This window comes from Lissotriton helveticus, chromosome 7 (genome assembly GCF_964261635.1).
Source record: "Lissotriton helveticus chromosome 7, aLisHel1.1, whole genome shotgun sequence".
Classification (NCBI taxonomy): Eukaryota; Metazoa; Chordata; class Amphibia; order Caudata; family Salamandridae; genus Lissotriton; species Lissotriton helveticus.
This window is the reverse complement of record NC_136068.1, coordinates 35,133,110-35,160,768: the sequence shown is the minus strand read 5'-3', so window position 1 is coordinate 35,160,768 and position 27,659 is coordinate 35,133,110. Positions and strand designations below refer to the sequence as shown.

General features: G+C 46.1%; 1 protein-coding gene across 4 annotated transcripts in view; it reads left to right on the top strand.

The window, feature by feature from the left end:
• CIC (capicua transcriptional repressor) overlaps positions 1 to 27,659 on the top strand; it is a 463,331-nt gene that overhangs the window by 398,553 nt on the left and 37,119 nt on the right. For 3 of the 4 annotated variants that reach the window (XM_078651325.1, XM_078651327.1, XM_078651324.1), the window contains 2 exons: positions 5,598 to 5,860; positions 12,338 to 12,492. In XM_078651325.1, coding sequence (XP_078507451.1) covers positions 5,598 to 5,860; positions 12,338 to 12,492 — 418 coding nt within the window. The remainder of the gene's footprint in view (positions 1 to 5,597; positions 5,861 to 12,337; positions 12,493 to 27,659) is intronic. The other variant, XM_078651326.1, reaches the window with a different exon arrangement.

The following is a 27,659-nucleotide window of genomic DNA, read 5'->3' as shown; positions in this document are numbered from 1 at the left end:
GGACTGTGCCACTTCACCTATGCCTCCTTCTTCTCCTGTACATCCTTCCAATCCACTTCCTCTCCACTTCCTCTCCCTATACCACCTACACCACAGCCTGTAACGTCTCCACCACATACACCACCACAAAATGACGATGATGATTTTAGGGGGGGGGCCCTATGGACCCTATGGACCCGTTCACAGATCCACAGCCTTTACCACAGGATTACTGGGAGTTGAATTACCCAATAGACCCAATAAACCTCCCAAGCCCACACCCATACCCAACAAAACCATGGCCCCCCTGACGACAATATTGGTTTTGGCCAACTAATCAATAGGGCTGCGGATTTTTATGGTGTGACTATGCACTCGGACACACCAGAAGAGCATTTCCTTTTAGACACGTTTGAACAGTCCCAAAGATCAGTACAAATTTTACCAATGATCAAAGGGGTCATTAAACATGCCCCTAAAGTATTTAAAGATCCAGTATTTTAAATCCTAGAATTGATAAAAAAATATAGACCTGCCCCAGAAGACCCGGTTTATATCAAAGGACAGCTGCCTCTAGACTCACTTGTAGCGTCCAATGCTAGGAAACTTGCTAATTCACAGATATCAGGGATGCACCACCCCCAGATAAAGAATCCAAATTGCTAGAAGCATCAGGCAGAAGAGTAGCTGCGCAGGCGGCCAATCACTGGCGCATAACTAATACTTAGGCATTACTGGCTAGATTTGACAGGGCTCACTACGACCAATTAGAGACCCTATAACACCATTTGCCAGACTAATATAGAGCCCAAGTGAATGACCTCCTTCAAGAGGGTAAATTAATAACAAATGCCTCAATTAAATGTGCACTTGACTCGGCAGACCCTGCTCCAAGATCCATTAACACCAGTGTACTGCTCAGACGACATGCATGGCTACGCATCTCAGGCTTTTAGCAAGAGGTCCAGACAACAATTTTAAATCAGCCATTCATCAAGAACACCTTTTTGGACCGGCTGTGGACACAACTCTTGAAAAAATGGAAAAGGACACAGAGACTGCAAAGTCCATGGGAGCCTTACAGTCTCCACAAACACGTGGTTCCTTTTGTCGCTCCTTTTATAGAGGAGCCTCAAAAAACATCAGTACAGACACTTCATCCAAAACTACCACTCAAACATCCCCCAACAGAGGATATTTTAGAGGAGGTTATAGCGGAAATATTAACAGAGGACGAGGTAACAATTACACTCTTACCTCCCCTGCCTGTGTGATATCATTTGCTGATTGAGTGTGTACAACAAATGCTTAACACTAACCTCTGATACAGCCTTTTTGCTCGACCACACCACCACAAATAGAGAGTAAGGTGCTATCTACTTTTACCTCTGCCTACCTTTGGGGTTCCACTGGACTCTGTGCACACTATACCTCACTTTGGTATAGTATATACTGAGCCAGCTTCCTACACAGGCACTCTCTTATCAGAATTAGGTGTTGTTCCCACTCCCCCACGTGGTGTGAGCACACCAAGATGTAGTCACTCTAAGGTCAGTAGCCCCCTAAATGCAGTATTTAGGGGGCAGCCCTGAACCCAGAAGGTAAATTCCTGCAACCTACGAAGAAGGACGAAAGAAGACGCACCGCAGTGGAGACTGCAGAGAAGAACTGACTTGGCCACAGCCCTACCAGTCCATCTGCAGTTTCCAGAGATCCTGTGCCCGACATCGCATGTAGCCTCTTCAAAGAGACCCCGCTCCCCCGACCGTGAGTGGCACCGTAAGGTGAAATCCGACCTCAAAATACACCCTGCGAGAAGAGCACCTGAAGTAACCTACATCCCCTAGCCCTCCCAACGTACCTGCCCAGCTGTTGGTTCCTCCCAGAAGACTTCCTGGACCGAGCCTGCAGCCAAAATCCAAAGCAAGCAACTTTCATTGATAACAGGGCTCCCAGCGGCAAATCAGTACTCTGCACCTGGCCGCCCAGAGCCGCTGTGGGTGCACCTTGTGTTCTAAATCGGATCCCCCTTTGCCCTGAGCTTAACACAAGGAGCTTTGGTCCCACATCCAAGTGGCGTGCCCATGAGCAGCCACGAACCGGAGGGCCTCCTATCCCCCATTGGATAACACCCGGCCGTCCTAGTGCCGCTGAGGGTGTAACGAGAGTGCATCCTTGACCCTGGGGGAACCCTCGTTCGAACCACAGAAACCCATCTCCCAAGACCGATTACTCACCTTTAAACCGATAACCTAATTTTCTCCCATAGGACTGCATTGACTGTTTTTCTCTGACAAAGTTCCAAGTTTGGAGTTTAAAACTGTATAAAAATCTAAGAACTTGTGACTTGAGAAAAATAGTTTTACTTACCGTATATCCAGGCAATGTCCCAGTGTGATATCTAGGCATATCACACTAAGTGGGAGAGGTGTGGCGCCGCGGCCAGGGCGACTGACGCTGGAATCTGGGGATCAGGGTTCGATCCCCAGCTCCGGCGGCAGGTTAGCCCAGCACCATGCGACTCTGGGCAATAGCTTGCTTAATCTTCCCGACGGCCCCCCAGCGCCTAGAGACCCTAACGGGTGATTGTGCGCTATACAAATGTGGATTATTATTATTATAAGTAGAAAAAATAATCCTGAAAAAGTAATCCAAAATAATTACAACTGTATTTGCAAATTTTTACAAACCTGTAAGAAAAGTCATTATTCCTCCAGCTTGATTTTTAACAATCTGTCTTGAAAAAGACAACTATATTCACTTGTACCAAGTACTGCTTGAATCTGTAAATAAAAATACAACAAAGAAATATTTTAATACAAACAATTGGTTTGAGTTCAGTCTTTTGAGTGTGTGACATCATGTCTTGCCTTAGTGTGTACAATAAATGCTTAACACTACCCTCTGATAAAGCCTTACGGCTCGCTCAAACTACCACAATTGGAGACTAAGGTATTATCTAATCTTACCTCTGTAAGCCTTTGGGGAGCCACTGGACTCTGTGCACACTATGCCTCACTTAGGTATAGTATATACAGAGTCCGCTTCCTACATTGGTGTATCAGCTATGGGGTCTACAATTTTGCATTTATTGGACTGACATGGTCAACACCTGGTCACACGACATTTCTCCTGAATTGTCTTTAGAAGAATTGACAATTTTTCCAAATTTCTTAAAGTCTTGTTAGGGCCTTCGTTAAGTCCCTTTTAGAATTTTTTAGGAAAATAAAAACTCATCATAGTTAGGGGTAAGAGGGTTTGGCATTTGTCTTTAATGTCTCTTAACAAGAACTCAGCTATTAGTGAAAACATGCCAAATGGCATAGAGGACATGGTTGAGGTGCTCGACCTCACGCTTTACCTCCATCTAGAAATTAGAGAGTTATGGTCTCTATGTAAACTCAAAAACATTGTTATGGGGTAGCATCCCTCCAAACAAAAGCTCCATGAGCTCTCGACAAGGCATGCTAAGGACTAACCATCTGAATGAGGTGAGGACCTCTCAGATGCGGAAGGAAGTGGGTGAGATGAGGATAACTTACAACCCCCTCACTCCCTAGGGAGGACAGGGTCCTTGTGCCCCTGACTCCAAGAATACTACTCACAATACCTAGATCCCACACAGGTGGTTGGCTAAAAGATTAGACCTAGAGACGAGAATCCTGGTTCTAGAAATAGCAGAGGTGGGCCTAGCTCCCATCAATGGTGCCAGCAACTTAAAAAACAGGGACAGAGAGCAATCTTATGATCCCAAAGGGATTGTCCCCAATATTGAGTATGATGATAATACCAAGTGGTTTACAGCCTTTCAGAGAGCTTGTGAAACCAGAAAAGTGAGGAGAACTCACTTGGGATCACTCCTTTGGGAACTGTTCTCTGGTAAGTGCAGAGACAGACTTCTGACCCCTAGTGGGGCAGAAGCAGAGTTCTATGAACTCATGAAGGTCATCCTGATTGAAGGATTTGGACTCACTACTCAAAAGTATAGAATTAGATTCAGGGGGGCTCAGGAAACCCAGAGTCAGCCCTGGGTAGAATTTGTAGACTAATTAATGAAAACGCTAGGTGGCTGGTTGACTGGACGTAAAGTGCAAGATTATGAGGGTCTTGATCATTTGTTCATGAAAGAACACCTATTAAGTAATTGCATTGATGAAAAGTTGCATCAGTTTCTGGTAGACCTAGGACTAATATCTTCCCAAGAGTTGGGAAAGGAGGCGGACCACTGGGTCATGACAAGGGTGACCAGCATATCCACTGGGGGTGACCAGAAGAAAGGGGTTACAAAACTTTCCTAGACTAAAGACAGGAAGCATCTTAAAGATAAAAGTGAGGAGTCCCAGGTACTCCTCCCCCCCACCCCAAAAAAAAACTCTGTCCAGGAGGGTTGCCCAAAGAACACCTGACAACCTAAAACTGAGTACCAAGGTCCGAATTGGGAACCGAACAAGATATGGTGCCACTACTGTCAAATGACAGGACACCACACCAAGGACCCTAGCTGTCCTAAAATCAGAGCCCCTAGTTTAGCACAGGAGTTGCCAGTGTAGCCTTTGAGGGTGGTTCCTCAGATGAGGAAGTCCTCCTAGCCTTCAACTGGAAATAGGCCCAAAAGGAGAGTTGGAGATACCAGAGGGGAGTAGACCCTTCCACCTCCTACTGGTGAATAACTGTTGGTTATGCATGTCTATTTAGTTTTTAATTTTAGGTTTATAAAAATTATCTTATAAAAAAATATTTTTTAAATTGCTTTTATATCCCTGAGGTAGTCCTGTTGGACGAAACGCATTGGCTGGGCTGATGTACGCATGTCATTTAAAACTACAAATAACGTGAAATTGGAAACAGATGCATCAAGACTCCCTGTTCAATATTTTGGGATCTTATGGACTTGTGATACTGATTGTATTTTACAGTTGGATTCAATACAATTGTATGCTCCTTTTCATCTTGTGTTTTAAAAGCACAATAATCCTACCCAGCTTGTTCTCTGATTGTCTTTCGAAGAAGTAGGCATCTGAGCATTGTAACGTGTTCTCTCACTTCCCTAAGTCTCATCTAGCTTTCCTTCATCTTACTTTGCCAGTATCGTGGGGTGGCAGCCATTACTTGACTTGTCTCAAATTAATGTCTTTCTTCAGGGGTGTTGCGCATTCACCTGACTAAGCTTTTAAAGGCCATGTACAGTTTGAGGCCCATTAACCATTCTCCCACCACTTTGAAACATAACTCACCTTCGTTGGGAAGAGTCTTCCTGTTGGTTCCTTCGTCCTGTATTGAAATTGCTGTTTCTGCCCTTATAAGGGCTTTCAGGGTTTGCTGGCCAGCTGTTCTTAATGTATAAAGGGTAAATCATAAGTGCTACTTTCAGCTATGTTGTAACCCCCTCAACCTTCATTGTGACAGAAGCTACATCACGCTTGGGCCTGTACGGAGACAGTGCAGTCAATGTCTTTTTCCCTGTTTGCACAGTACGTCGTCCTAGCTGAAGCTGCTTCTTAAAACTGTCAGAGCCCCTCGACCCCCTTCCTCTACCTTCTCCTGCCCTCCATGTAACTTCTTCCTTTCTAGGGTTTGTACTACTTCCTTCACACTCTCCTTCTCTTTCAACCTCTCAGGCTGTCAAGTATCCAGCTACTTCTGAGTGGCGAAGCGAAGGAGGCGTGACATCTGCTCCACCCACATCCACCAACTCTCAAGCACCAGCCACATGCTCGAGCGCGTCCACCCCGGCAGCATCCAGCTGCAGCAGCTCCTCAGCCACGGAGAGCATCAGAACAACAGGAGCCTCCTCCGACTCTGCTGAAAGGAAAGAGGCGCCTCTCAAAAAGGTGAAGCTGCGCCCACCACCCCTCAAGAAGCCTTTCGAGATGGTGGACAGGTGAGTGATAGAGGCGCCCAGTCTGCGGTGTATATTGCTCCATGCCTTGTCTGGGCTTGCCGTTGACGCGTTATTTCCTTGCAAGCCCTATAAGCTGCAGACATGTTTTTACTAATTCCTTAGGACATGGACAGTAACCCAAACTGTGCCTGACTCAGACTCTACCCAACCTTCAGGTTTGTGTTTTTTTCTCCGACACTGTTCTTTTTTCAAGATTCTGGACCAGAAACCTTTTTCCATGTCTTCAGGATGTTGATAGGTTTGATAAATATGGTCAGTAGGAAAGAGACTTTTACATGCAGATCACCTTTTCAGGGGAAATTGTGTCACACAAGTGTGATTCCCAAAATGCCAAATCACAGCCCTTAATTCCAATTCCACGTTTATCACCTGTATGCCCTGCGGAAAAGGTGGTCTCCTTTCTTCAGACTGGCTGTGTGCATCAGTGGCATGCCACACTCCATGTACACCCTTCCTGGCCCACTCCTTGAAGGGCGCATTGCCCTGTCCATTCCTTTGCCCATGGTAGTTATCCGCTGCCTTGAGTGAAACTAATCCATCCTCCGTTTCCTGCATTTTGGTCACCACCCTTGGCATAGCTGGATGCTGGGCTGAGTCCACGTCCAATACGATTCATATATAAACCAGTTAGAACTGGGCTTATTGAGAACCATCTGGCCAGAAGCTCGGATACCGGGTGCTTCTCCAAGATTGCAGGGGCACTGTAAGAAAGTTGCTTTATATATACTGGACCAAAGTAAGGTACAGTGTGTATAGAGTCCCCAGTCTCCAGAGGTATAACAGAGGCTAAAGTCAGGGCTGACCTTACTCTCCATAGAGGTAGCTTGGTCAAGCAGTAAGGCAGCACCAGAGGACCGTGTAAAGCATTTGTTGTACACACTCAGTCAGCAAATGGTCTCATATACTCAAGAACTGAACTGTAGGCCAATTGTTTTTATATCAAAAGATATAATTGTTTTATTTTAGAACCAACAGGTATCAAAATATTCTTTTCTCAATATGAGAGACTTTAGGTAATTACTTTGCAGAAAGGCAATAGACTTTGTAAGTACAATAGCTACAGTGGTTGTAATAGGCAACACAATTTAACATTGAGCTCAATGGGTTTTTCTACATAAATGCAGTTGATTACTTTAAGGATTACTTTTCTAACCACAGGACTGGATCCTGGATTCAGTCCCGGGACCTAAGCTGTAAACAGTTAAGTAAAATCGTATTGGTTACAGTTGTGATTTTTGAAGAATATAAAGGTATTTTCAAAGTTGACAAACTTTTCAGTGACAAACTAGCAATGTTAACCTATGGGAGGAAATTCAAGTCACAGGTAAAGTAGGTTCTCGTACTTTTGTAATCCAATACTGGACTTCTAGGGTCAGCACTGGGACTCCTACCTAAGACAGGTAAGTAATTACGTTTTAGTATTTAGTACGATTTTTAAGGAATATTTCTAGTTTGCAAAAATCGACACTTAGAAGAAATTTCAGAGAAAAACAGTCAATGATTTCCAATGGAAAAAAAATTCAAGTGACTGGTAAGTACAGTTAGGATTACTATTTGCAATGCAATAGGTCTCGCATTTGTGAGAGTTTGTGCTATTGACATTGTAAATGACACTGCCTTTTATTTATGTGTTTTGAAAACCTGCAAGTGATGCGCGTAAACACATTCTTTGTAGGTTTTCTTAACATATACATAAACGGCATTGTCATTTACAATGCCATATTGTATTGTAAATGCTTTGGGCATGTTCACGCTACATAAAACTGCTATAAATATAAACAAATACTATAACATTGCTGTGCCCCTTACCGTGCTGCAGGGTATGCTCTGCTGTGAGCGGACTCTGAACAGCTCTGAGTGTAATTACTACGCATCCACATGCGCTCGCGGAGTTTTTCTGGAGATCCCGGGACGCTGGCAGTCTAAGCAGCGACGGTCACGCTCTATGTTTAAAGACAAAGCTGCTTATGCGTACGGAAGTGTACCATGGTGAAAGAAGCGCAAGACCCGGAATGTGTGTAACTGCCAGTGAAGCAGACATGGCGAGAAGCACATTTTGTTCTTCCTTTTTAAGCGTGACTCTGGAAAAAAGTGAATCCAGTAAGGAGCTGGTAGGTTCTAGATAAACTAGGCCTGGCTTCTCCACTTCTCCAGAACAGTGTGATCCTGAGCAAATCACCATCTTGTGTGCTGTGCATTTCCTGCCTCTTTTAGATAAGAAGAACTTTAAAAAAAAGCTGAAAAAGAAGTATGAGGTGCAGTGAATGATGTGACTGTCCTCACCGCACTGTTTGTAAATGCAGCAAATTAAAATACATTACATGTTAAAAGGGATTTCTAACTTCAAGACTGTGCGATGTACTGCTTGCAACTTCAAATACCACCAACACAAATGTGTTTACGTTAATTGACCAATACTTCTACAGTTTTCAATACAGTTACTACAAAATTGTTTACGTGGTCAAGTCAACAACCCATAAAATGAACACTGTAGGAAATCCCATGTTTAAAGAAATTGAAGGGCCAAAACTCAAGTAACAAATAAACAAATTAAAAAACCCTGCATAACTGCAGAACATTAATCTTAAACATACATTATTTGTATCACACAACAGAAAAAATGAACTATTTATTAACAAAATATTTTTATCATGTTTTTTAATTAGTAAAACGGTGACCCACAAATGTACAAATATAAAAGTTAAAAACATTAATACTACTGTTACATCCCCAATCCAGCGTCCAAAATTAAACCATTGTGTCTTACAGAGTAATGCTCAGTTTTCCAAAAACACATTGCCACAGGTTTCAGTGGACTAAAAGTCTTGTTGTAGTCAATCTTCTTCAGGACTTAAAAATATTTTCATAGATATTTTTAGAGATACTTTTTCATAGGTTAAGGTTCTGTAAGGCTACTGTGTTCTGGTAAAACCGATCCGAATCTTCCTTGACTTTAGAGGGACTAATGACTTCCCATAATATCCCTAAGGACGGCCAACGTTATTGTACATGCTTCACAGTGCCCCATGTAGCTTTCAAATTTGAAACCGAACTAATGAGGAGCGATAGGTAAAATGGGCCCCATCAAATTAAGTCACTGTGATGTACTCGAGGTATATAAAAGCGGTAGTCCAAATTACAAAATGTCAGAGAGCCTGTGTGTGATGTGTCCAACGTAAACCTTCTGTACAGCCTGAAAGTGCCTAGGGGTGTTTTTGTGAAAAGTGGAGCGCTATATGTCTCCGTATGGTGTACAAATCTCCCTGTGTAGATCTACCAGAAACAAACTGTTTCCAGAAACACCGTTCACTATATGTGACCTTTGGACATTTCACTATATGTTCCACAAGTAAAAAAACATAAGCAAATATCTGCCGACTGAAAACAATAAACAAGATGTGTATCTTGTCAACTGGAATTTTCACCACAGCGTTTGGCGAAGGACTTCAAGGTGCTGCTTAGAAATTGTGCACTTCACTACAGGTTGGTGACCTCAGAACGCAGAGGCGCTGCTGGGAAGGTATTTACATTTTACCAGCTGCGACTGTATGATTACAAGAGTTAGGATAGCTGCGCACCTTCTCGATTAATCAAAAGGCTTTTAATATGAAAGTGTCCCCCGAGCCACCAGCCTGATCTTGGAAGCGCGCATCGTCCCAGACAGCGAGCCTACAAAGAGCGCCTACCAGCCTCTGCTCCCGCGGCGGTCCAGGGACAGGGGACTGAACCACGACACAGGCAGCCTCGTGTGGAAAACACATGTCCGTAAAGTTGCCGCAAGGCGCCTCGACTATCCCCAGATTGTCACTGCTGTGTGTGTGTGTGTGAGGGAAGCCAAGCCTAGGAGCGGTTAAGAATTCACTCCCACCACTCTCTGAGAACCGAAAGAATTTGGCAGCAGGCCCGCTCGTCCACCTGTACAATTGAGGGCTGAGCACTAGGCCGTGGATGTACCGAGTCCGCCAGGAGCGTCCCAGGCCTGCCCTTCCTGGCGAGCACGCACACCTCCTCCTGGAGGGGAAAAACAGCTCCCTGCACAACTCACGGCGCTCTGAAAAGACCTCAGCCATTCAGAAATAGCACATATTCCTCTGTGGTAGTAATGTATACACCAGAAATGTACCCCCTCTCACTAAACCTGTGCTGTAAATAGCTCACTGAAGCCGTGATTTAGGAACGTGATGTGATGTGCAAATGCCTGTCCTGCAGCAGGGCCGCGCGGCCTCGCTTGTAATCATGGATAAGCATTGCGGACCTCCTACATACCCTGTCCTCATGATGGGACCGGCGGCGCGCGCTGCTGCAGCCCTCTCGTGATTCATCTCATCAGCACGTGCTTCCCTGCACAGCGAGCGACGGGCGAGGGAGCGCAGCAGCGAGGCTAACGCGCTCTGCTGCGCGTAATAGACACCGATGGGAAGTGGGCGGAGCAAAGGCGGGACATGCACCCGCCTTTACCCAATTGCGTGCTGTATTTCTTTTTTAAACGCACGCTGAAGCCTATTGCAGCCGGCAAAAGCACACGCACGAGCGTGCGATCAGCTTTCTGAAGCCCGTACAAGAGGTTTCTCGCTGCGCGTGCGGTGCTGCGCACTGCAACGCTAGGCACGAGACCTTAAGTCCTCAGAGGGGTGCAGTGTGCAGGATCCCTGTGATTATACTGATTAACTGAGTTTGAAGAAGTTGTTGGGGTCAGCAATTTGATTTTGCCTAGGGGTGACCTAGTCCATTGTGCAGCTTGGGGTCTAGGTGCTATTTTACTCCCTACTGAGTCGTCTGTATTAGTTTGTAGTTTAATTGAAGAGCACAAGAATGCGCTCGGGTTAGATTTATACTGGGAGTCGTCACTTGGTGTGGTGATTGAGGCGGAGGTATGTACCTTATGTGGGTGTGAGGTTAGCAGGTCATAAGGAAATTCCTTGGCTCCCTGCGGTGATAAACTTGCCTCAGCGACTTTTAATATGAAATGTTCGTCCTTTTCTGCGGGCTGTCCAGAGGTGGGCTGTAACCTTGCCCACTGGGTCTGTCGTGGACCATGGCCTGTACCCGTATTTGAGCCAAATCTGGTATCAGGCATGTCTGGTTGGTATCCAACATTTCTTTGTGGCTGTTTAATCTCGATTTTCATGTGGCAGTATTTCTGAAATAGTCCCTCAGGGTCGCCCTTTTTGTGGGGGCCACTGTGGGTACAGTTACTCCATGTTTTAGTTTGTGGGGATTAAAAACTAACCGGTGATGATGACTCCCCCCACCATTTTTTGTGCAGAAGGTGCACCTCAGGGGGTCATGGGATGGTCATGGGGTTGCTGCCCACATCTTGGTAATGCGCTAGGTTGAGTTGTCTATCTGTGATGAGGCTGCCTCTGTGTCTGTGGTATCAAGGGTGAACTCCATCCTAAATTTTTTGTGATTTTTAGCAGGTTCCTTCCTGACTCTCCCTGACCTCCTCGTTGGTTAGAGTGATTGTACTAATAGCCGTTGTTAGCTATATGTTAAATGCGCCTTCGATGGTGTGAGGCACTGGCGTTGAGGGGGGGGGGTGGTCATCAGTAGTCCCACACTGCCCTCGTCGCTCCTCAATGCCTCGCTGCCCTATGCACCCTCCGACTGGCTCAGCGCTACGGTACCTTCGTGGGCTCTTGATGGGCTTCAGGTGTAGGCGTCAGCTGGCAGCCGCTGGGTGGCCATACTGATGGCTTTGCAGGTCAAGTGGTCCTGTGGCCCGTGGTCAGACTCCTGGGGTCCCTGGCAGTTCCTGACTGCGGGGGTGGGAAGGGGAGGGGCTGCTTGGGACCACACCTGGCACGAGTGGGGGCACACCAGGAGACCGCAAACAGCACCTGGTCTGACCGAGCCCTTTCCGCGGCTCCCTGGGCCAACACTTCGCGGCAGCCTGCTACTGCTGCAGCACTCTCTCCCGCTGGGTGAACCTGGATGAAAACGATGGGCCACGGGGTCTGGTGGAGAGACCGTGTCTTCGCCGAAAGCCGATCACCAGGGCTCTGAGCTCCCCGCTCTGCGCACCTGACTCAGCTCCTCCAATCAACGCTCCGGTCTCCGGGGCACTCCAAGGCGGGGAGCTCCGGGCACCTATGCTCCGAACGCCAAGCTCCAGCTCTGCGTCACTGCGCCTGTAGAATCAGCTGCCTCTTCACTATTCTGCACTGCATAGTCCCTAAAGACCATGTTGTGTTTAAAAAGCTGTTTGTTTTAAAAAGAATGTGTTAAAAAATATTGCATTTACCGCCTGACATATGGGAAAGATTTGTGAGCTTATGAATATGAGGTGGCATGATAAAAGCCTGTACCCACTGCAGGTTAGGAAATCTTTTGTTATTAGTCAGCCTTATTGTCCGCAGATTCTGCTTCTTTACTGCTGTACGAAGTTAAAGAGTTGGGAGGGAGTTTCATATCCTGTAACTGACCTCTAAGCCTTCCTTTCTACGCCCTCTCCAGCAGGCTTCTCTCTGAGGTGGACTTCGAGGAACGTTTTGCTGAGCTGCCGGAGTTCAAGCCAGAGGAAGTGTTGCCTTCGCCTACGTTGCAGTCCCTCGCCACTTCACCAAGGGCCATCTTGGGGAGCTACCGCAAGAAACGCAAGAACTCTACTGGTGAGTGCACGCACTGCTGCTACTGCTGTCCATCCTCACACTTGAATTCATTTGAGAGGCCATAGCATGTTCCGGCTCCCACGTTGGATCTACTGTCAGACCTCTTTTCCCTGAGGTCTTGTACTTATGTCCTGTTGATCACCTAAAGCCTGTGCTTGGAAGATAGTTTAGTTCTTTTTGTAGTGTTGCAGAGCTTCAGTGTGCATTTTGTGTTCGATTTCAGGGAAAATAAGATCGCTGCAAGACTCTCAGTAGTCGTCCGGTTGAAGTCTTGTTCTCCTCTTCATCTGTGCCAAGTAGAGGCAAGGGTGCTAAGGAGTTTAATAGTGACATTGATAACTAATACTGGCATAAACGGATTTGCCTAGGTTGGTTTCCTGAAGTAGTGGAGCCGAAAGGTAAGCTACAGTGGACCTGTACGTAAAAATCTTGGCTTCCCATGGAAGGCTCTGCGCCCTACCCTTTCTCATTACGTGGCTGATCAGCAGCATCACCTTTGGCTCAGACTACAGTTAATCTTCATTTTCAGGGTTTATATGACTTGAACACATTATCCAACCCTGTGTATTTTTAGCCTTTTTAACTTGATATATTTTTTATGGGACCGTTTACGAATTTTACTATGTGATTGTTTTAAAAGTCATTTTTGGATTCTTAATACTATATTTTATGTGTTTTTTATGATTGTTCAAATCGAATAAAGACTGATTGAATTGAGACTTGAACATAGACTTCACTCCCCAACCTTTGCCCCCCCCACCACTTTTCAGTTTCACCTGCAGTTTCCCCCTCACCTCGCTATTCTCGATCTACCCCTCCTTTTTAGTATTACATGTATTTATTGAGGGTGCAACAGGTGATATTACATATTGGCATTCCAAAAATGACAAAACTATTCGGGTGCAGACCCATCAAACAGCATTGAGGAGTGCTCTATAACCTAACCACCTGATAAGAATGCGAACTAATACACAGCAAGCCGCCTACAACCCAACCTGGGCCGGCCGCGTCATAGACCTAAGGTGGTTGGTGCGTATTCCCTGATGCATAACTTTCCCCCCTTCCACTGAAAGGCCAAAGTCCTAGATGACCTGCGTCACTATCGCTGGAAGTATGGTGCCACGTCTACAAGCATTGGGAACTGTCATTATTGCTCGCTCGTCACCTGAGGTCCCCCTCCTAAAGAGTTCAAAAACGAACGCAAAACCCAACAGGCAAGTAAAGGCAGGACGGTCCTGTCGTAAACAATCGCAATGTCTCTCGAACCCCCAACCCTCGACCCCCCCTCCCCAACTCACCCCTTCCCCCCAAAACTCCACCCCCACCCCCCATGGTCCATGGCTCCTGCGTGTCCCGGCCGGGAGCCTACAAAGTCTGTGATGGCAGATCACTGAGAGTTTGGTTCCGTGTCGGTATCCGTCAACCTCAAAAGCCGGAGGTACTTGGGACAGGTGACCTCCGTGAACTCAGACGCCAAAAGAGACAGGAATGGTTTCCACAGTGCAGCATAACGCGCTCCCTCCCCCGTTCTTGATAGGGACAGTTTCTCCATCCCCAGAACCATCCACAAACGATGTAACCATCCCAGGCGTGAGGGGACATGCTTGGAGCGCCAATGCGCCACAACATTTTGCACGGGCGACCCCAGTGCGATCGCAATCAGTCGACCTCTCCGTGATTTCAGTGGATACGTCAGCGTGTTAGGTAACCCCAAGAGCACGTATGCAGGGAAGCGTGGGATATCTGTGTCAAAGTGTGTATTTACCTCCTGCAAAACCTGGTTCCAGTACTCCTGTAGAAGTGGGCAGACCCAGAGTATATGTGTCAGTGTGCCAATCTGGCCACAACCGCGCCAGCAAAGCGGGTCTTGTTTGCTGTCCATCTCGTACAGTCTTTCGGGGGTATAATACCAGTAGAATGCAATTTTCGTGAGTGTGTCCGTGAGCCCCATGTGGTAGGCGAAGTGTCGCGCCCTGTAATAGACTCCCTCCCACTCTTTGTGTGTCAGAGCCCTCCCCAGCTCCCTCTCCCAGCGCACTCTGCCTGCGTTATATGTGTGTTGATGTTTCTGCAGCAGCATCTTGTAGAGGTCTGTGATTAATTGTTTGTCAGTGTTGCGGGAGATTAGCCAACGTTCAAATTTGGTCAGGTGTCTATCCGCCAACGGCCTCACCGTGGAACCCAATGCCCAATGCCTCACCTGTAGGTAGCGAAGCCTTTCCGTCTCCGGCAAGCCAAATTCTTGTCGAAAGCGCTGGAAGGGAATCACCCCTTCCGAGTCGTAAATGTGATGGAGAGCCCGGCAGCCGGCCGGCTTCCAGCGCGCAAACGCCTTCTCATCCAGCCCTGGGTGAAACTCCGGATTCCCTATAATGGGTGTAAGGGGGGAGGGGTGGGAGGTAAGCTCCTGACTAATCCCCACTCGATCTCAGATTTCTAGGGGAACCCGTGTGATGAAGGATGCATAGAGATTGGGCGGCCTATGTCTCATGAAGGGGATTTCCTGCAAAGTCCGCTCCGGTACAGCCTGATCTTGAAACAGCCAATGCTTCCCTGACTACCACCTGACCCATTCCACTAGAAAGCGGAGTTGGGCTGCTTGAAAATATGTCGCCAGGTCTGGTATCCCGATTACGCCCCGTTCTGGCGCCAGCATGACGATCTGGCGTTTCAGATGGGGTTTCCGCCCGTTCCAAATGAACTGGGACAGGTCGGACTGGGTTTGTTTGATCCAACCTCGAGGTGGTGCAAGAGGGATCGTCCGAAAAAGGTACAGGATTTGGGGGAGAATCGTCATCTTGACTGCAGCCACCCTACCCAGCCAGGACAGCGGATAGTATTTCCATCTGCCCAGCTCGCTTCTGATTTTCTGCCGAAGTTTGGTGTAGTTAACGTCTACTGATTCCTGTAGGGAGGGTGCCAATTGAATCCCCAGGTAAGGGACTGTGTCTGATGTCCATGGTATGGGGAACAGCGCCTGTAGATGAGCGCGAGTAGGGGGTTCCAGAGAGAGATCAAGGGCCACCGATTTTGACATATTGACCTTAAAGCCAGAAACACTGCCGAATCTTTCTAGTACCGCTATGCACGCCGGCAGGGAGCTTCGGGGTTTAGCGAGGGAAATCAGCACATTGTCGGCATATAGGCTAACGGTGTGGACGTCGCCTCCAAGCTTGATACCCTGTATCTCCGGATCAGAGCGCAGGAGGTGTGCAAGAGGCTCCATATACAGGGCGAACAAAAGAGGGGATAATGGGCACCCCTGCCTGGTGCCGCATTCGATGTCGAATCGGGGGGACGTACACCCATTGACCCGGACCGCCGCTGTAGGGAATTTGTAGCAATTAAACACTCTGGTACGGAATTTAGGCCCTATCCCTGCTTTGAGTAGTACCTTTTCTAAGTAGGGCCAGTGAACCCTGTCAAATGCCTTTTCAGCGTCAATGGTCAGCATCATGTACTCCCCTTCTGTCCGGGCGGCTTTCTCTAGGAGGTGAAAGGACCGTTCCGTGTTATCTGTGGTCTGACGTTCCGGAATAATTCCGGATTTGTCCGGATCAATCAGCCCCCCCATATACGGTCTCAATCTGGAGGCGAGGATCCCTGTATACAGCTTGAGGTCCACGTTTAAGAGGGAGATAGGTCTGTATGCTCCGCACTCAACCGGGTCCTTACCTGGCTTAGGTATCACTGCGATGGATGCTTCCAATAGGTCCCTATGAATCGCTCCCTCCTCAGCGAAGGAGGTAAAGAGTCGGGCGAGTAGGAGGGCTACCTGGCTACAGAATGTTTTATAAAAACTCGCCGGAAAACCGTCCGGGCCCGGGGCCTTCCCTAATTTGAGCCTGGAGATGGGCGAGATCACCTCCTCTGGCCGAATGTCTTTTTCCAGGCAGTCTATCTGTTCCTGCGACAGCTTCGGCAGGGAGACACTCGCCAAGAACCCCGACTCCACTTTCGAGCTGGAGGGGTCAGCTTTGTATAATTCCGCGTAGAACGAGCTGCAGGCCTCTGCTATGTCTTGATTCCGGTCTACCGTGACGCCGTCACCCCTTCTTATCTCCCTGACTTCTCTACGTTGCATAACTTCGCGAAGCTTGTGCGCCAGCAGACGCCGACACCTATCACCGCCTGTATAATAAGCGTGGCGCAACCTTAACGCTGCGTACTCCGCTCTGTCGAGGTCGAGCGCTGCGAGCTGTTGTCTGACCGCTTTTAACTGTCGCCAGATTCTCGGGGCCCCCGTTCTCCGGTGTATCTGTTCTAACTCTCTAGTTTGCCGTGTAAGTTCCTCCCTCTTAACTCGACGTTCTGCGTTTTCAGCCGTGGAAAGTAAGATGAATTCCCCCCTAATAACTGCCTTCAGTGCAGCCCATTGTGTGGAGAGCGTGGTGTCTGTATTGCTGTTGTGTGCTATATAATCAGTGATTGCGCCGCGGATTTTGGTGACCACCGATTTCCGTTGGAGGAGTGTGTCTCGGAGGCGCCAAACTCTATGCGGACGTTGGGTGTCAGGCATGGAGAGGACGACTCGGACAGGGCCATGATCCGAGAGCGAAGCGGTGCCAATGTCAGCGCTCATAGCAAGTGACTTAGTGACGTTGGACACTAGTAGATATTCCAGTCGTGCATACGTCTGGTGTGCCGCCGAGAAATATGTGTAGTCCCTCTCGCCAGGATGCAGCTCACACCACAGGTCTGTAAGCCCCAAGTCTCGTATTCTGTCTTTGCCCGCTGCAGAGAGTGCTCCCACCTGTGTAGTGCGTTGGCAGGATCTGTCTAAAGTGTTGTCGAAGACTAAATTTAGGTCCCCGCCCAGAATTATGTGATGATCAGTGGTGTCAGTGACGTCTGTGAGTGCCCTATGGAGAAATTGTTCTTGACCCTCATTGGGACCGTACACCGAACCTATCGTGAGTGTCCTGTCGCCCACCGCAAATTTGTAGACGAGCAGGCGCCCCCTGGTTTCGGCAAGTTTCCCTAACATCTTGCCTCTGAACTTTTGTGCCACCAAAATCGCTACTCCTGCTTTCTTGTCTGGGCCGAAGGAGAAAAATTGGTGAGGGAACTTACAGGATCTCAACCTGTGACAGTCTTTGGGTAAAAGGTGCGTTTCTTGTAGAAGGCATATATCCGCTCCGGACTGTTCCAGGTGGAGCAGGACTGCCTTGTGTTTAGTGGGGTTATTGAGGCCACGGACTTTCAGTGTGAGGATAATCAATTCATTGCCCTTCATCTTAAAGGACCACACCACTCCCCGCTCCTGGTACAGCCCCGTGAGCGTCCGTTCCACCTCCCTCCCGAGGATCCTACGTCTTGCCCCAGCGTCTTCCCCGCTAAGAATCGAACCATGGACCATATACCCTCCCCTACCCCGACTCCCGCCCCCCCACCCCCCCCAAAACAATTGTAAGTAGTCAATGTCTCTCATCCAAGGATGAAAAGTAGAGAAAAGGGTAAATGTAAGGTAGCCTTACTAGTCTGTACGGGAATGCCTTCCCGCCAACGGCCATGCGGCCAGAGCGGAGCCCCATGCTGGTAGGCGACTGTGCGTCTCTCACCCCGTGGAACCGGCTCCGCTATCTGTGGCCACTGCTTCTATCGCGGCTCGCTGACCTGCCTCGATTTCTGTGGCGGGGGGTTTCTTTACACGTTTCCGCCGTCTCTGATGGCTCCACTGCGATGTCTTTCCAACTGTGTTTGGTGCAGCGCCCCGGTTCTCGGCTTCCTCCTCGGGGTTCTCTATCCCCAACAACGTGCAGGCCTCCGAGACCGAGCGAAGCTGATATTGTTTGTTCTCCAGCCGAAAAACGAGACGAAAGGGGTGGCCCCAGCTATATGGAATGTTTTTCTGCTATAGGTAGCTCGTGACGGGCTTGAAGAGCCGACGCTTATGGAGCGTGAGTGCCGCCAAGTCCTGAAAGAGCAGCGGGGATGTGCCTTGGAAAGCGATCGGGTGTTTCTGGCGCGCTTTCTGTAGGATCTCCTCTTTGGTGCGATAGTCCTGTACACACATCAGAATGTCCGGGGGGGGTGCCGTCCCCACGCGGGTCGGACAGCCCTGTGAGCTCTGTCCAGTTGTAGAGGAGAGTCCAGTGGTCGCCCCAGCACGTGGTTGAAGAGTTCCTTGGCGTAGCGAAACACATCTTGGGTGGCTTCGGAGGTGGCTACATTGCGAATGCGAATATTATGGCGCCTAGAGCGATTTTCTAAGTCTTCCAGGTGGAGCTGTAGATCTACCTGTTGGTCGTGTAGCCGGAGAATCTCCTGTTGCTGGGCCGCCAGTTCCGCGTCCCTGTCGTCACTCTTGGTTTCCAAGTCCGCCACCCTCTCCCCTATACCATCCATCTCGCGTCGCACCTCTCGGATTTCACTGGCGAACTCCGTCTTAAAAGTCTGGATATCGTCTCGCAGGGATGCAAAGAGGGATTCCAAAAAGGCCTTCGTGATGGGTTCCGTCCCACCATCAGAGGCCTGGTCTGCCGTCTTCGGTGCAGTACTTGAAACCAACATTCAAGACCAATGGCTAGTTAATAGCTTTTATTATTCTTAGAAATTTTATCAACTCAGAGATTCATATTTTTAGCGAATGCATATTCCAAAGAAACAAACATACAAAAAATATATGCAGCAGGGGGTCAATTTTGGGAATCATTCAACATATCACACATATCACAAGCATACACAATGCAACCGTTCGAGAAGGAAAGGGGGTACACAAGTTAGAATGATAAAAAAGATACAAAAATTAGTTTCAATATTTACAAGATACAAGGAGAAAAAATGAGGGAAGAAGCCAAGGTCTGCGGGGCAATTTTTGCAATATGGTTACTTGATAATTAGTCTAGCACCAAGTACAATCCTATAAAGATATTTAAATATTTTTCAAAATAAGGTAATGTACACAAAATAAGGGCAAGCAGCAAAGCAATTCTCAACATCAGTGCTTGTCACTCTAGCAGACAACTGTGTGGCTAGGGCCTACGCGTTTCGAATCCCGTTGGCTTGGGGGGATTCTCTTCAGGGCCTTGGGTTTTCTCTGGGTAGAAAAAATGAAAAGAGAGGAAAAAAGTGTAAATTTCAACATAACCCAGTTAATTTTACCAAGTGATCAACATTAGGCGCAACCCATAGTGGCCACCCTTTTCTAAACAGACTTACCAAAATGCAACTAAATGCGTGGAGTATGGAAGCCTCAACTTTATATCAAGATGGAATATGGCAGAATCTAGAGGGATTAAGACATATGGGCAGTCAGGACGTGGAAACCATACTAGGAAGACTCTCTATATGGTGGAAGGGGCTATGGATTTACTTACATTTCTTTCTTGGGAGAGTATATCAACTGCAGAGGAGCCAGGCTTGCAATGAGGTACTGTGGAGACCTATGTAAATGTAATTGAATAATACGTCAGAATAATCTACTCGAGATGCGTCACAACTGGAATGTAATAACAGTTGTAAAATCGTGCTCACCTACAACTAATCTTATTCCATGTTCCGCCTATGCCGGGTAATGAAGACTCACCGGAAAAGTCTAAACGGAAAAGTGTATATTACTTAAATATACAAACACGAAAAACTCTCAGTAACTACGGCTTTAGATTAGAAAAAACATACCGAGCTGCTAATGAGACTCTCCTGCGGTGAAATGCAAAGACGTTTTGTTCCTTTCAATCCGTTACGTATTGTTAATCGTCTACAAACAACCACACAAATGGAAATAATTTAGAAACAGGCAAGCGATTTTCTAGCACAGGAAAGATGTTAATCAGCGGCGGCGTCTTACCGCGTCGAAGAACACCACTGTTCAAACTGCGCCAGGAAGGTCGCTAGAGTACAGCCCTCGCGGGCGCCTGAAATAAAATTAACGAGGTATGCGTGAGTTTATTTAAAAAGGGCAGTCTGTAGCAACAGAGAACTGCAAGACTTCAAATAACGCTTACCGGCATGTCAATCGGCCATAAACTGTCCGGATTGGTTTAAAAAAGGGGTTAACTGCAAGAGGGAACAGAATGGCTAAATGAGTTAAACCATTCACAGATAATGGGTCGAATATCGGCGGGGGTTTGCACAGAGAAATACTTACAATGCAGTTCTCGAACAGATCAATGCGGCGGCGTCTACGGTCAGCACTAGTCACTGGCTCTTGCGAGGTAGCAAGCCATGGCTATACTGATCTCCCTTTTTATATTTTCCTGGTGGGGCACTCCGCCCACAACTTTAACCAGGATGGGAAGTAAAATCTGGACCGGAGTGAAAGACTACAGCGTGACAGCCTAGTTAAAGGAACAAAGGCCAATTGGTCACGACTTATAGTTTAAAAATTTCACTCAATTCATTGAGCCCCGATACTGCAGTATCGAACTTCACTATAAGGTGTGCTTCCCGTTTAGATAGTGCTAAATTCAGATCTCCTCCTCGGGGATTTTTTTCTATTTTGGAGATCACAGTCCACTTTAGGTCACTGACTCCATGTTGCAGTCGTGTCCAATGTAGCACCAGAGGGGCATTCTCAACTTTATTTTTAATCCTTGATTTGTGCTGTGAGATCCGTTGGCGGACCTCTTGGTTGGTCTTGCCTATATATAGTAATTGGCAGGGGCATATAATCCCATAAACAACAAACTTACTTTTACAGTTGCTTACGGTATCATGTTTCCAAGAAATTCCATTATGCTGGAACAAAAAACCTTCCACAGTTGAGTTACAGCATAAACAGGTACCACATTTGTGGTGTCCGAGGATGGGTGGCATCCCCATCATCTGGCGTAAAGTTAGGTGTTTGGAAACAGGCATGGCAGCTCGGACTATGTGGTTGGCGATATTGCTTTCTTTTTTGAAAGCAAATAAAGGCTCGTTTACGAGGCTTACATCCAGATCCTTTATCAAATGCCAACTTTGTTTTATGACTTTTTTCAGGCGATTAGCATTGGGGCAAAAGGTAGTAACACACACCTGCCTCTTTAGATCCGATTTGGGTTTACGTTCCAGGAGTGTCTCTCGAGGCGTCCACTGGGCTCTCCTCATACAATTCTTTACAAGTTTTTTAGGGTAACCCCTCTCACACAGCTTAGATGTTAGATTTTCTGAGTGTAATTTAAAATCTTCTATGAAGGTGCAATTTCTGCGGACTCGCAGAAACTGCCCATAGGGAAGATTTTCTTTTAAGTTACGTGGGTGGTTACTATTAAACATCAGTGACTTGTTACGGTCTGTTGGTTTAATGAATAGGGAGGTGGCCAATTTCCCTTCAGAAGGGAAGACTTCTACGTCAAGGAACGCGATCCTACTTGTGGATTCTGAGATGCTGAATTTTATATCAGCAGTCCTGGCATTAAGCCATTGATGGAAGTTGGTGAGGGTTTCAGTGTCACCTGTCCATGTCATAAAAACATCGTCAATAAAACGGAGCCACGCTCCGATGTATTGACTGAAAGGATTGTTGTTATAGATGTAGGCATTCTCGTACATATCCATGAACAATACTGCCAATTCTGGAGCAAAGGGGCAGCCCATGGCTACTCCCTTGACTTGATAGTAGAATTCGCCATTAAAACAGAAATAATTCCTTTTTAAAGCGAATGTTGCCAAATCCACAATAAATTTGGTAGGCACACGCATGGGCCTGGGTCTGGAATCAAGGAAATAGGAGAGAACTGCTATGGCCTCATCTTGAGGAATCTGGGTGTATAAAGCAGTTACATCTAAGGTGACTAATCTGTCTCTGCCTTCACTGAAATCAATATTTTCTGATTTCTTAATGAAATCAGTGGTATCCTGGAGGTAAGATTTAACCCGGATCATAAAGTCTTTGAGAAAACAATCTACATATTTGGATGCCGGCTCTAGCACAGAACCACATCCTGCCACGATGGGTCTGCCCGGAGGATGGTCAGGATCTTTATGTATTTTGGGCAAAATATAGAACATCGGGACTTTTGGATGTTTAGTTTTCAGATATTCCAATTCTTTGGGACCAACAAACCCCAGATCAAAACCTTCCTGCACAAGTGCATGAAGTTCGTTCTGAAGGTCTGTGGTGGGATCTTTGTTTATCTTTCTGTAGCAGGTGGTGTCTTCTAGTTGTTTCATTATTTCAGTAGTGTAGTCTTGGCTATCCCACACTACAATGGCACCGCCCTTGTCGGCCTGCTTGATGACGACAGTGTTATCATTTTTCAAATTATTTAGAGCCGTCATTTGGTTTTTGGTGGTATTGAATTTTATATATTTCTTTTCTTTTTCCATTGCGGAAATGGCAGACAACACACTTTTCTCAAAAATCAGAAGGTTTTTGGGAACTTTACTAGCTGGTGGGCAAAAGATGGACTTGTTCCTAAGGCCTGTCACCTCAGAGGGCTGGGTAGTAGGATTTTCACTGAAGAACAAAGTCAAACGTAATTTTCTACAAAATTCGATGAATTCTGACTTCATTTTCACGAAGTCAGTCCTTTTGGAGGGTACGAATGACAATCCTCTAGCTAGGATACTTTCCTCGTCCGGTGTAAGGACCTTTTTAGAAAGATTGAAAATAGGCGACGCGTTTAGTTTTTGTAGTGCTGTCGTCTTGTTTTCATTTCCCATGGGATATTGTTTCTCACACGGCCTCTGGGGAGTGTCTGGCCTCTCCCTAAAAAATTCGGTGGTTGATTTTGTTGTTGCTGCTGGTTAGTGTTCCAATTGCGGTTTCTATTTGGGCGATTATAATTACCAGTGGGTTCGCTATCAGTACCTGACGAGGAGGTATCAGAAAAAGAGATAAATTGTCTGCGAGACCTGCCCTGGTTTCCTTGGAGGAAACGTCTAGATTCTGCTTTGGAATAGAAATCAGCTTGTAGGTAGGGGTATATATTCTCTAATGAAAAACCTTTTTTATCTTTTTCAAATTGATTAGATTTTTGAGTTATAGTGTGGTCTTTAAACTCTAGTATTTCCTTGGCAACCTTTTCCAGGAGTGCCTTGGCGTCTGCTATAGTGGAATTGCCACTAATTTCGGACTCTAACTTAGCGATTTCAACTAGTTCTTCTTTTGATATTCTGACCGCTGTCTCAACTGTCAGCATCATAAGATCCCTGCTACATTTGGTCTCTATCATAGAGAAACCTTTTTTGAATATCGGATCTTCTGTAAAGATTACCGGTATGTTCTTGATTTGTAGTCCAGCCGGAATGGTGCCTTCTCGGAGGTGCTGCAACAAAAAATGACCATGAAGGTCTGTCCTAATCTGCTTCTTTTTCAAACGAATAAGTTTGTCCGATTCGTTGGATGTGGTAGCTGTCTCACTTAAGGTAACTGAAGAGAAAACAGGGGGGTCACTAAGGAAGTTTCTAATGTGATCTTCTGAGTAGGCGAAGGTGTCTTTCTCTGCCATTACTCTGTGAAAAACAAAATGAATAGAGAAGAGAAAGAAAAAAGAAGAAAAAAAGGGGTATTATACAACATATGCTGACACCACTGCAATCAAACACAATGCCCAGAGAAATTTCAAAGGGAATGGTAGGGAAAGGAGGCACCTTGTCAACCTTAACTCCAAAATTTAATGGACCAACGCAAAAACCTCGCGAGCCAGCGCCCGCTATAATAACCAAAAAACAACTAAGGGTTGGCTCTAATCAGCAAGGCTGAGCCATGAAAGTGGATAACAAAAGAGAGTTGCCAATGCTGATCACAAAATTCACATACTTGTTAGGTACAGTACTTGAAACCAACATTCAAGACCAATGGCTAGTTAATAGCTTTTATTATTCTTAGAAATTTTATCAACTCAGAGATTCATATTTTTAGCGAATGCATATTCCAAAGAAACAAACATACAAAAAATATATGCAGCAGGGGGTCAATTTTGGGAATCATTCAACATATCACACATATCACAAGCATACACAATGCAACCGTTCGAGAAGGAAAGGGGGTACACAAGTTAGAATGATAAAAAAGATACAAAAATTAGTTTCAATATTTACAAGATACAAGGAGAAAAAATGAGGGAAGAAGCCAAGGTCTGCGGGGCAATTTTTGCAATATGGTTACTTGATAATTAGTCTAGCACCAAGTACAATCCTATAAAGATATTTAAATATTTTTCAAAATAAGGTAATGTACACAAAATAAGGGCAAGCAGCAAAGCAATTCTCAACATCAGTGCTTGTCACTCTAGCAGACAACTGTGTGGCTAGGGCCTACGCGTTTCGAATCCCGTTGGCTTGGGGGGATTCTCTTCAGGGCCTTGGGTTTTCTCTGGGTAGAAAAAATGAAAAGAGAGGAAAAAAGTGTAAATTTCAACATAACCCAGTTAATTTTACCAAGTGATCAACATTAGGCGCAACCCATAGTGGCCACCCTTTTCTAAACAGACTTACCAAAATGCAACTAAATGCGTGGAGTATGGAAGCCTCAACTTTATATCAAGATGGAATATGGCAGAATCTAGAGGGATTAAGACATATGGGCAGTCAGGACGTGGAAACCATACTAGGAAGACTCTCTATATGGTGGAAGGGGCTATGGATTTACTTACATTTCTTTCTTGGGAGAGTATATCAACTGCAGAGGAGCCAGGCTTGCAATGAGGTACTGTGGAGACCTATGTAAATGTAATTGAATAATACGTCAGAATAATCTACTCGAGATGCGTCACAACTGGAATGTAATAACAGTTGTAAAATCGTGCTCACCTACAACTAATCTTATTCCATGTTCCGCCTATGCCGGGTAATGAAGACTCACCGGAAAAGTCTAAACGGAAAAGTGTATATTACTTAAATATACAAACACGAAAAACTCTCAGTAACTACGGCTTTAGATTAGAAAAAACATACCGAGCTGCTAATGAGACTCTCCTGCGGTGAAATGCAAAGACGTTTTGTTCCTTTCAATCCGTTACGTATTGTTAATCGTCTACAAACAACCACACAAATGGAAATAATTTAGAAACAGGCAAGCGATTTTCTAGCACAGGAAAGATGTTAATCAGCGGCGGCGTCTTACCGCGTCGAAGAACACCACTGTTCAAACTGCGCCAGGAAGGTCGCTAGAGTACAGCCCTCACGGGCGCCTGAAATAAAATTAACGAGGTATGCGTGAGTTTATTTAAAAAGGGCAGTCTGTAGCAACAGAGAACTGCAAGACTTCAAATAACGCTTACCGGCATGTCAATCGGCCATAAACTGTCCGGATTGGTTTAAAAAAGGGGTTAACTGCAAGAGGGAACAGAATGGCTAAATGAGTTAAACCATTCACAGATAATGGGTCGAATATCGGCGGGGGTTTGCACAGAGAAATACTTACAATGCAGTTCTCGAACAGATCAATGCGGCGGCGTCTACGGTCAGCACTAGTCACTGGCTCTTGCGAGGTAGCAAGCCATGGCTATACTGATCTCCCTTTTTATATTTTCCTGGTGGGGCACTCCGCCCACAACTTTAACCAGGATGGGAAGTAAAATCTGGACCGGAGTGAAAGACTACAGCGTGACAGCCTAGTTAAAGGAACAAAGGCCAATTGGTCACGACTTATAGTTTAAAAATTTCACTCAATTCATTGAGCCCCGATACTGCAGTATCGAACTTCACTATAAGGTGTGCTTCCCGTTTAGATAGTGCTAAATTCAGATCTCCTCCTCGGGGATTTTTTTCTATTTTGGAGATCACAGTCCACTTTAGGTCACTGACTCCATGTTGCAGTCGTGTCCAATGTAGCACCAGAGGGGCATTCTCAACTTTATTTTTAATCCTTGATTTGTGCTGTGAGATCCGTTGGCGGACCTCTTGGTTGGTCTTGCCTATATATAGTAATTGGCAGGGGCATATAATCCCATAAACAACAAACTTACTTTTACAGTTGCTTACGGTATCATGTTTCCAAGAAATTCCATTATGCTGGAACAAAAAACCTTCCACAGTTGAGTTACAGCATAAACAGGTACCACATTTGTGGTGTCCGAGGATGGGTGGCATCCCCATCATCTGGCGTAAAGTTAGGTGTTTGGAAACAGGCATGGCAGCTCGGACTATGTGGTTGGCGATATTGCTTTCTTTTTTGAAAGCAAATAAAGGCTCGTTTACGAGGCTTACATCCAGATCCTTTATCAAATGCCAACTTTGTTTTATGACTTTTTTCAGGCGATTAGCATTGGGGCAAAAGGTAGTAACACACACCTGCCTCTTTAGATCCGATTTGGGTTTACGTTCCAGGAGTGTCTCTCGAGGCGTCCACTGGGCTCTCCTCATACAATTCTTTACAAGTTTTTTAGGGTAACCCCTCTCACACAGCTTAGATGTTAGATTTTCTGAGTGTAATTTAAAATCTTCTATGAAGGTGCAATTTCTGCGGACTCGCAGAAACTGCCCATAGGGAAGATTTTCTTTTAAGTTACGTGGGTGGTTACTATTAAACATCAGTGACTTGTTACGGTCTGTTGGTTTAATGAATAGGGAGGTGGCCAATTTCCCTTCAGAAGGGAAGACTTCTACGTCAAGGAACGCGATCCTACTTGTGGATTCTGAGATGCTGAATTTTATATCAGCAGTCCTGGCATTAAGCCATTGATGGAAGTTGGTGAGGGTTTCAATGTCACCTGTCCATGTCATAAAAACATCGTCAATAAAACGGAGCCACGCTCCGATGTATTGACTGAAAGGATTGTTGTTATAGATGTAGGCATTCTCGTACATATCCATGAACAATACTGCCAATTCTGGAGCAAAGGGGCAGCCCATGGCTACTCCCTTGACTTGATAGTAGAATTCGCCATTAAAACAGAAATAATTCCTTTTTAAAGCGAATGTTGCCAAATCCACAATAAATTTGGTAGGCACACGCATGGGCCTGGGTCTGGAATCAAGGAAATAGGAGAGAACTGCTATGGCCTCATCTTGAGGAATCTGGGTGTATAAAGCAGTTACATCTAAGGTGACTAATCTGTCTCTGCCTTCACTGAAATCGCTACTCCTGCTTTCTTGTCTGGGCCGAAGGAGAAAAATTGGTGAGGGAACTTACAGGATCTCAACCTGTGACAGTCTTTGGGTAAAAGGTGCGTTTCTTGTAGAAGGCATATATCCGCTCCGGACTGTTCCAGGTGGAGCAGGACTGCCTTGTGTTTAGTGGGGTTATTGAGGCCACGGACTTTCAGTGTGAGGATAATCAATTCATTGCCCTTCATCTT